The sequence below is a fragment of the Erinaceus europaeus genome, chromosome 15 (genome assembly GCF_950295315.1).
Source record: "Erinaceus europaeus chromosome 15, mEriEur2.1, whole genome shotgun sequence".
Lineage (NCBI taxonomy): Eukaryota > Metazoa > Chordata > Mammalia > Eulipotyphla > Erinaceidae > Erinaceus > Erinaceus europaeus.
This window is the reverse complement of record NC_080176.1, coordinates 74,891,487-74,902,179: the sequence shown is the minus strand read 5'-3', so window position 1 is coordinate 74,902,179 and position 10,693 is coordinate 74,891,487. Positions and strand designations below refer to the sequence as shown.

Below are 10,693 nucleotides of genomic sequence, written 5' to 3'. Positions count from 1 at the left end.
CCACAAAGATTGTTGTTTTGACTGGCTTCTTTTCATCCCTTTGTTCCCCACTACAGATAGCTCTGAAGGTGCCTGTTTTGACATTACCAGAAAATTAAGAGAATCAGTGGGGAGTGTGCCTTTCAGAATTAATTCCACACCCTCCTCTACAGCTGCTCCCCCATACATATATACATACAATCCAGTCCAGACATGAGGTGCTGTCCTTATCTTGCCCACAGGTTTGCCCCGGATTATTTCGGAAATCAGAGAGACAGGTTCCCAAATGGTACAGATAAGTTCAGATAGACCAGATGTCCCCAAAGCTGCACTAGAAGGAGAGAAATGTAGGCTGTGCTTATTGGTGTGTTTCACCTCTCAGCTTATTTAGTGTTCAACCTTCTGCCTCAGGAAACCAGAGGGAATAAAACTTGACTGTATTTAATGTAGCAGACTAGCTTTGCTCTGGAATGGGGACTTTCCCACACCCCACATGGCAACCAGAGAAGGTAACTCTGAGGTCAGAGAAACAGCAACTTCACAGCTCAGTGCCAGTGAACTTGGGAAAAATGGCTGGCTGGGAGTTTCCTTGCTCTGAAAGGAGAAAGAAGAGACAACTCTTAGGTGATGGGTGAGATGTGGTGACCCATGTTTGGGGGAAAATATTACTTTATATCCTCAAGACAACAAATGCCTAGTAAAAATAACATTTCCCCAATAAACTTTTTTTTTATATTTATTTTATTTATTTATTCCCTTTTGTTGCCCTCCCCAATAAACTTTTAATGATAATAATTTTAAAGTAACATAAGAAATGTCCAGGGAAATAGCTCAACATTAGAGTACAGTACTTACATTTCTGTGGCCCTAGAGACTCCCAAGTTCAATCTGTCTATATACTGCATATGCCAGAGCAGTGCTCTGTTCTCTCTCTCTCTCCTCTCTCTCTCTCTCTCTCCCTCCCTCCCTGTTTATCCCTTACACAAATAAATACCTCTTCTTAAAGAGAAAGAAAGATTAACCATTTAACAAAAATAAGAAAGATGATACCATTTTCTATACAGGTCTCCCAGGCTGCACTAGATGAAATAAGAACATTATGTGTTTTAAGCGCCTACTATCTTGTGAAAGCTTTGTCCCTTTGAATACATATTCACAGTAATCCTGGAAATCCTCAGGAGAAGGCAACTAAAGTTTCCTCAAACCAAAAACAAAAGCAGCTAGGGCTTGACCTTTGCCCTCTAAATTAACCCAGTCTGTGCAACTCCACTATATAGTTGAGATACCTCTCAGGATCCCTTACTGAAAGAAAGAAAAAATGTTTTCTCAAATGGAATCAAGAGCAAAACAACTAGACAGGGTCTTCTTATTTTTGCTGTGGTGCTGTATAAATCAGGACCAAGATTTTTATCTGAATATTATGTACAAGGGGCTCTGGGCAATTAAACAACATTCCTGAAATTTGATCTCTTCAGAGTGAAATAAATGTTTAGGCATCACCAGGAGGTTACAAATTAAAAACAGATGGCCTCATCAGAGGAAACTACCACTTCCTCTCCAGCTTTGGATTGCCCTACCTCCCTTGATTTTAGTTTAATAATTGGGCAAGTTCTTCCATCATTTGTAAGGAAGCTGATATGTGACCTAAAGTTTTCAAAGAAATGTTTAAAGTTGCTTGAGGATGACCAGGCATGTTCAACTAATCTGAGTCTCAGGATGGTTTGAAGTGTTTGTTTGTTTGTTTGTTTTGTGTGTTTTAACATTGTTGAATAAGAAAACAGAGATCAAGCCATCTCTCTAGAGTGTTTCAAGAATAAGAAGCTGATGGGAAGTGTGGGACAGGAAAACTCAGCACCTTCAGAGCTATCTGTAGTGGGGAACAAAGGGATGAAAAGAAGCCAGTCAAAACAACAATCTTTGTGGTCGTGTCCATTCTCTTCAATGCTCTGGCATTTGAAAAAAAAACAGCAGGCTGGGTGGGTGTGACAGTTTCTATCTGAATTTGTTCACCTGATTTCTCTGAGTCCTTAAAAGAGAAGTTGAATCTGTGCCGGGATGATATTGACAGAGCTTTTGTTCTTGAACCATGACCTATTACAGGAGAATATTCCAGCGATTACACGGTAGGCAGGGTGTGTTCTGTCAGGTGACCCCATCTATTTACAGCTCCTTATAAGAAGCGACCTCACAAAGGAAAGTAGCACCACTGTCAGGGGAACTGGAATGCAGGAGGGGAAGATGATCTTTCCCAGAAATTAACCCACAAGTCCAACACATTTCTTCCCAGCCTCTTATGGAAGTTATAATCAGTGTTTGGGAGAAGAATCTGAATGTAGTTTGTCCCCTTTAGTTTGTCCTCGTTACTATTTTTTTTTTTTTTTGTACTCACCTCCCTACTGCTTTTTACAAATCCTTTTGATTATTTATTGTATTATCTGAAATGAGAGGGTCAGGAGTGGATTTATAGGACTGGGGGTATGATGTGAGACCTTACTGAGACCCCCTCTTGCTTCATGGCAGAAACAATCTTAAAGATAAAGTATGTCTGTAAAAACTTTTTTTTTATTTTAAAGTTTATTTATTTAGCCAGGGGGAGAGAGATGCAGAGTTTAGCTCTAGCATTTGCAGTGCCTGTTTCTCCCCACACAAACATATCAGTTGGGCATTCTAGCTGTGAGCCAGCTCCCTGCTGCTGGAAGGGGTCTTTTGAGTTCAAGGAAGTAACTTGGTCTCAGACAGGCTCCTGGCCCCACGTCAAACAACTCACTGATGGTCTTTGCATTGAAAGTCCAACTTTGAAACTCCAAAGTGGGGTCTTTCTCTGCACCCACTCACTCTCAGTCACCATGTCAGTTCCAAGGCGACAGCTACTCCAAAGTGGGGTCTTTCTCTGCACCCACTCACTCTTTGTCACCGTGTCAGTTCCAAGGCTACAGCTACCTTTCTGCTGAGTTACTTATTCCCTCTGACAATGGTTTGGGGAGGTTGATGGGAGTTTTCACCAGTTATGTCATTCCTATCAGGGTGAGGGTGGGGGTGCCACAAGGGAGCAGCTACTGCAATGACTTAAACATTATTACACACAGTCTCTCCTCGTGTGTTTGTGTGTGTGTGTGTGTGTGTGTGTGTGTGTGTGTGTGTGTGTGTGTGTGTGTGTGTAGTTATTGTAATGTTTTCTTTTCCTATTTCTTTGTATTGGGGGAGATTAGTGGCTTATAATCAACAGTAAATACAGTTGTTGGTACATGTGTGAAATTTCTGTTTTCTGCAGAACACTCCATATCCCCCCAGCCTAGGTCCTCCTCCACCATCATGCCCCTGGATCTGAAAGCAGCCCCGCCCCCCTGCCCCAAGTCCTTTATTTTGGTGCAGTACAGGGTTCAAAATTTGTAAGTCACAAGGGACCAGGGAGGTGGCTCTGTGATAGAGTGTGCAGCCTTGTGTTCTAGCCCAGGCACAGAATGATGAAGTGGTGCTCTGACATCTCACCCCCCTCCAGCCCCGACAATGAAGAACAACTAAACACCCAAACCATAGTACACAGCCATCAGACTAGAGAACAATGTTATCTCATTCAGTCATGTTGATGGATGGGAAGAGAATGACTTCTCAAATTCACAGGTGACTGAGGTCTTCATTTAAATACAAATGCAAGTCAAACAAGGTTTTAACTTGGAGTAGCCTTTCATTTGCCAAGACAAACAGGTATGCAGACAGCCTGGAAAATTACTGATACTCTAGTTCTCAGGCAATACAGGTACTCTGACCTGAAAACTCAAGTGCCTCAGCTCTCCTGCGGTGTTACCCCTTAAATACAAAAGCATCAGAAGCAGTGGGACAGGTGGAACCAAGAAGATAGTTCAACCTGTTAGAACACCAGTTTGTGTGTCTGGAGTTCAACAGGCTGAAAGTTTGATTCCTGAACTGGATATTGCATGATTTCTTTCTTCCTCCATTTGTTTTCCCCTCTCTCCTAATAAAGTGTCCAGGAACATGTGTGAAATCTTGAGTTCAACCTCTGGCATCACATATGCCAGAGCAGTACTCTATTATTACTATTATTTTAAGAGCATCAAGGTAACTTTTTTAAATATATATATTTATTTATTTTCCCTTTTGTTGCCCTTTTATTGTTGTTGTAGTTATTATTGCTGTTGTTGTTGATGCTGTCATTGTTGGATAGGACAAAGAGAAATGGAGAGAGGAGGGGAAGACAGAGAGGGGGAGAGAAAGACAGACACCTGCAGACCTGCTCCACCTGCTTGTGAAGCGACTCCCCTGCAGGTGGGGAGCCAGGGGCTCAAAAGGGGATCCTTCAGCCAGTCCTTGAGCTTCGCGCCATGTGCACTTACTTAATACACATGAGCTTCGCGCCATGTGCTACCGCCCAACTCCCATCAAGGTAACTTTTAACCAAATTAACACTCATGGTTCTATTTTGAGAGAGCAGAGGCTCAGGTACAGAGAAACCCTATCCAGGACCCTCACATTTAATCCTGAAAATTGCCCCCACCCTTTCTGAAGCTAATCTCTCCCTTCCACTGGGGCAGTCTCACAGGACAAAGTCCTTCTTCCAAGAAATCCAGTGGTATTAGTGTGTGTCCCCAGGCTGCTATAATTTATAGCTCTCCTCTCTTGTTACTTTATTCCTGGAACTCTTCCCCTCTAGCCCTGTGAGAGAGACCATTTACATTCCGCGATTTCAGCTCACTTTTGAGGGCAAGGCCAGGATGAAGATGTAACTGCCAGATGAAGACAAGCTGGGGCTGTCTTCTTTATTCTCACATTCAAGCCGGAAGGCCACTGGAGTCACACCTACTTCTGCACATGACTAGCTTGGGATGAAGCAATCCTTGCTGCTGGGGCTGAGGCAGAGGAAAGGAGAAGTACAGTGCAGTCACCTACAGGGAGATTGCAGGCAGCCTGGTAGACAGTGGAACCAAGGACTCTGGCATACCAAACCTTTAATCAGGTCCAGAGAGAGGCTCTGAAGTTGGCCTTAGGGCTTTAATAGCAGACGTTAAAGGGCTTTATTTAAATTCATTTCCACACTCTCTCTTTTTATTTATTTATTATTGAATAGACAGAGAGGTGAGACGGGAGAGTGACAGAAACATCTGCAGCCCTGCTTCACCACTCGTGAAGATTTCCCCCTACAGGTGGGGACCAGGGGCTTGAACCTGGGTTCTTGTGCACTGTAACATGCACGCTTAACCAGGTGTGCCACCTCCTGACCCCCATTTCCTCTCTTTACATGAATTCCCCCTTACAATCAAACTGTATGTTCCTCTGGTGGGGAGATAGTACAGTGGTTCTGTGAAAGACTTTGATGTCTGAGGCTCTGAGGCCTTAGGTTCAATCCCTGACATCACCAGAAGCCGGAGCTGAGCAGAGCTCCAGGAATAAAAATATAAAAGATTTATTTATAAACTCTAAGCCTTATAATAGCAAAACCATACACCTGTATTCTTCATTGTCTCTAGGAACTGTGACAGAGAAGATGGCACAGTTAGATGGAGTAGCAGGAAATGTTTTGGAGTCATAACAAAACCCTCTGTAGCAGATCCAGTGGGAGAAAGCAATCAAACAAACACAGAAAAGAACAGCGATAACGTTTAATGGCTTACAGCTACAGTATCAACTTTTATATGTGTATACACGTATAAATACAGTTATAGACCATAAATAACCATATGGCAAAATACCTGCTTCCAGGTAGATTTAAGAAAAAAAGAAAAAAAAAAAAAAAAAAAACCTTTGTAACTAGCTTTATGTAATACTGAAGAAAAGCAGATGCTGAGGTAATTTCATCTAAGGTGACAACTGCCTCTATGAAAACATTCTTACTGTAAGAGTTCAAGTAATCACAAGGCCCTTGCCTCATCATCCAAGAATGTGAGTTTCACTAGTGAACACTTTCGACTCAGCAGAAAATAGTCTATTATAAATAGGTAAAAATAAATAAGATCATTCCTGCTGAAAGTTAACTATGCTAATTACTATACTTTCTTTTTTCATATATATATATATATATGAAACTTTGTTTTGCTGGCCTGGCCTTTTAATAATGAAACCATGAAATGTACAAAGTCCTTCCCAGAATCTTCCTATTACTCAAATGCAAACGACACCTGCAATATCTATGTACTTAAATGGGATTTTTTTTTTTCTGGATGAGCAATCTGTTCCTTTTCATTTCTTGAAAAACAAAAATTCCCAATTACGAAAACAATCTTAATTTCCCTTATAGGATCACTTTTTATAAGAAGCATACAGGCTGGTGCAGAAAAGGGTATCATTTTTACAGCTTCTAGAAACAGCTTTAGAAATACATACTTTTTTTTTTGTACCAACAGCTACTTTATAGTATCCTAATATTTTTACTAAATTTAGGTATAGCAGCATAAGGTCTAATTCACTTTTTCCCCATGATTCCCAATTATGCAAAACCCCCATGTTCTTTATGTTTAATATTCACTCTGCAAGGATTTTACTGGCATCAAGTAATACTCCTGCACTGTACACACTTGTCTAGTGAAGAACCAGAGTAGCACATTGAACTAAAGGTCATCTAAACAGAAACATGCTCAGTCAAAAGCAAAAAAAAAAAAATCAAGTTGTTTTCTATTGTGTAGTGGCCTATAAGAAAGAAAAAAAAAAAAATCAACATTCAGTAAATAACTCAGTGTTCTCAGAATGAAATTCTTCTGTCAAACAAGATAATCTATACAAACCAAATATTAAGACATTGTTCTGCAATTGTCATCTAAAAACAAACAGACACTGAGCATATTCTGTCTGTCTTCCTTGGCCCATTCCCATCATGTTTGTTAACTCTTTCCACTGGCTGGGGGTGAGTAGCAAACCTTCAGCAAAATACCAGAAGAATTCTCTAGGCAGAAACAAAATGAAGTATCTATTTTCAAAGCTCTTTCAAGCCTGCTTTATAAGAAACGAAGTGGGCTAGACTGTCCTTAGACCCCAAAGAATGACTTCTGAGAAACCTCCAGCAGACATTCATTCTTGTCTTTATCATCTTCATTTCCAGGGGCTTCTAGAAGCAAATGAGAGCTCCTTCACATTCTCCTCCGTTACAAGGCAGTCTCTCCTCTAATTGATAAAAAGTTGCACCTTCTGAAGAAACTTCTTTTGCAAAGGAGTCTCCTCATTCGAAAGCTTTGGAAGCAGTCAGGTACCTGAGCGGAAAAATTTGGCTAGCAGATTTAGAATCTTCTGCCGAAAATCCAGTTTGTCACCAATTTTCCTGAGTTGAATGGCACACTCCACTTCAGGCTCTGTAAAGAAAGGGAAACATCAAAATTCCAGTCACAGCATAGCCAGCTGGACCCAGCAAGAGTTAACACACTAGTCCAAGAAGCAAGTTGAATATTTACCCCCATGAAGAGCTGTTTTTATTTGTATGTTCACACATTCTCTGAAGGAAAAAAAAAACTGACCTTATAAACACCACACATTCTAACACATTGTTACTTATAGTAACAAAAATAGTTCAGATCAGAATAGAGACATTTACTTGAAAATCTTTTTTAAAATTCACTTTATGGGGGAAAATAATAATTTACAAGAGACTGGTTTTTTAAGTATCCCAAATAAGACAAAGGTAGCCTAGATTTCAAGTCTGAATGTTTAATAAATCAAACACCACAAGGAAATTTTGAGAACAATGGGTGATACCATCCTTTTCACTCTCTTTAAAGGCTGCTTGGGAGAACATAGATCAAATTCTAAATTATTTTTATTGTGTTTCAAGGAAGATTTTTTTTAAATATTTATTTATTGAGGGGGGGGAAAGGAAAAAGAAATGCCAGAGTACTGCTCTATCATACGTGTTATTGGGGGTGGGGTCTGGGGCCTCACTCATATGTCCTGTGCTCTACCTGCTTGCTGAATCACCTCTCCACTACTTTGATTTATTTATTTAAGAGAGAGAAAGAGATTCAGAGCATCACTCTGACACATGCAGTGCCAAGACTGAACTTGGGACCTCCTGCTTCCAAGTCCTGGGTTCTTCTGCTAAGCTACTGATAAACAAATCTAAATATTTTTTCTTAAATACCTTTTTGAAATTTTTCTCAGAGGAATCATAAAATGTTATTTTGAAATTAAGTCTATGTTCTCTAAGGTCATTGAGAAATGCACATTTCACCTTAAGTCAAATTCTTATAAGCACAATCTATTTTTAAGCCTACTTTAAACGAATTCCTCTCCCTGCAAGAACTGGATGAAATTTTCAGAATCCCTCACAAATGACCTAATATATAGTATTAAGATGCCATGGGACAAAACATTTTGAGAGGAAATTTGAGAGCTGTCATCTTTCCAGAGCAAAATATGTTAACAGATTCCTAAAAACATTCTTGAACATACAATTTTGGAAGTCCTAAATTATAAAGGAAAAACCCTTCTCATCAAAAGCAAACACAAAAGGAAGGAGCACTGTTAATCACTCTGTTAATCTTTTTTTTAGCTACAACTCTGTACTTGCATACTGCAGATGTGTAATTCATGAAAAATATCCCAACTATGAGATAATGGGTGTCAACTAAATTCATTGTCACAATTATTTAAACATCTTACATCAAACAAACACAATTTGTACAATGTTATGTCATCTATATCCCCATGGCAAAATGTATTACAGCACCAGCTAGTCAAGTTAAGGGGGTGTTTTTCAATGGCCCCTTGTGTGAAGGGGACCAAATTGGATCAGTGAAGGTGAAGCATGGGCAGAAAGTGACCCAAAAAAAAAAAAAAATGGGCAAAGCCTTTTCCTTGTAAAAGCCAGAGAGCTGGCAGTGTCCCCACAGCCTGTCACTGCGCTCAAGGACCACTTCCTCCATGGGCCCTTGGGTGCTATTAAAAAAATGAAGCTAACTATAAAAGGGACCTGCGAACGTCTGATGTAATAGCTCTGGGACCCAGAGGCACCCAGTTCTTGGGTGGCTGGGCTGCCAAATGGTTTGAGAGGATTTAGAAGGGGGGGGGTGGGTCAACGGATGAGGAGAAGGCCAGGCCTTAAGAGTTACTTGATGAGACTGCAGTAAGGGGTGAACAGCGAACGAGTGGGTTTGTTTCAAAGTGGAAACTCGCTGCAGACTCCTCCACCCACCCCACCCCCCACACACAACTAATACCGAGCAGCGAATATCAAAATGCCAATACACTGTATGTACTAGGTTCCTGAGCCTAATGGTCCCTGCGGGGCCTGCTGAGCAGTAGGGGATTCTCCGTCCATCTTCAGAGAAGAGCTATGACCGGCCTGGGTGGCCAGTTGGTGAATCTGAGCAGAAACCTCTAGGCCCCTCCTCCAGAGTGAGAGGGCCCGTCTGTCGCAGGAAACGCTGGGTCTCCCAAGTGCCCTAAGGAGGACTTTCTCCCGCCGGCAGCCCCCCTGCACCCACACTTTTCCTCCCTGGGGTAGGGACGGTGGAACGAGGATGAAGCAGCACAACTTAACACACCATCATCCCGGACAGAACCTCTGCATCAGAACTTCCTGGGGGCACCCCCAAACCACGTGCAAGGGCACCGAGTTAGCTAGCTCCACCTTGCCCCCCAGTTCCAGCAAGCTGACGCCCCCACACCCACCCCTGACCGAGACCGTGACCTTGACCCCGGGCCCCAGCTGCGCCCTACCTGTCACGACCCTGGGAGGGAGCGGCTGCGCGTTCTTGCGCGCCTTCTTGCCAGGCATGTCAGCTAGCAGCCGGTGGGGAGCTATGGCAGAAGCCTGGGGGAACTCAGTCCCCGCACACCAAGTACCTCTGCAGCAGCCGCGCACCGGGACCGAGCCGGGAGGACTAGCGCACGGGATGCAGCCCAGGGCACAGCTCGTTCGCGCTCGGGAGCCAGGCGGGACCCGGTGGCTGCAGAGCCCGCGCTCCGCTCTTATGGGGACTTCCCAGTGACGTCATGCAACCCGGCCCCGCCCCACCCCGCCCCGCCCATGCGACTGGGAGCGCGCGCAGGTTTCCAGAGATCCCCGCTAAGAGCACCGACCGGCTCCCTCGGGCTCCGGCACCCTGCTTGGAGCAGAGAGCCCCCGATCCTGCGGGGTGGGGCGGAGCGCGGCTTGGCCGCCACCTCCTCCTCCCTCCCCAGGGTGGTGGGTGGCACTGGGTGATGGCATCTCGGAGTCAGGAGAGGTTTTCCCAGCTGGAGAGAGAGGCCAGGGAATTTCGGGCTGATCCCCAGGCGGTTACAAGTGCTGCACACCCCCCACTCCCCAGCTGCTGATAACAATCCTTTATTTGTTTGTTTGTCTATTTGTTTGTTTGAAACAACTAGCAGGTAGCAGCTTTCATGCCCAGTTTCCGAAGTGAGAGTTCATAAAACGGAGAGGACCGACAGCAATTCACTAGGATTGGGTTATAGAGGACTTTGCAACACATCCTGGGAGGAAAAAGTTGGAGGGGGGGGGGTGGCGCAGAACTTTTGGGAACCTGTGAGTGACACAAAGAGAAGCCATAGTAGCACTAAAGCGCCAGCAAGCACTTTTGATTTGGGAGTGTGTATGTATGAGTGTGTGTGTGTGTGCGTGTGTGTGTTCAAGGAAGGAAAGAACTCTGGCTCAGGGCTGCAACTTTATAGTAGAATATAATCCATTCTGGACAGGTCAGTATTGCTCATTCTGGATCCCTAGTAAACACAAACACACACATACACACACACACACACACACACACACACACAC

The 10,693-nt window shown here is 43.3% G+C and overlaps 1 protein-coding gene across 1 annotated transcript; it reads right to left on the bottom strand.

Annotated features, from left to right (window-relative positions):
- Nucleotides 1-5,579: 5,579 nt before the first annotated feature.
- PMAIP1 (phorbol-12-myristate-13-acetate-induced protein 1) lies at nucleotides 5,580-10,018 on the bottom strand. The gene is made up of 2 exons (XM_007529014.3): nucleotides 9,637-10,018; nucleotides 5,580-7,274 (listed from the first exon to the last, which is right to left on the bottom strand). The coding sequence occupies exons 1-2, from the start codon at nucleotides 9,692-9,694 to the stop codon at nucleotides 7,168-7,170; spliced, it is 165 nt and encodes a 54-aa protein (XP_007529076.1). The 5' UTR covers nucleotides 9,695-10,018; the 3' UTR covers nucleotides 5,580-7,167.
- Between the last annotated feature and the right edge of the window lie 675 nt (nucleotides 10,019-10,693).

Excerpts from the sequence above, each read along its gene's own strand:
- PMAIP1 (XM_007529014.3), bottom strand. The coding sequence starts at position 9,694 with ATGCCTGGCAAGAAGGCGCGCAAGAACGCGCAGCCGCTCCCTCCCAGG. Across the intron at positions 7,275-9,636 it reads CCCTCCCAGGGTCGTGACAG|AGCCTGAAGTGGAGTGTGCC; the intron begins GTAGGGCGCAGC and ends CTTTCTTTACAG.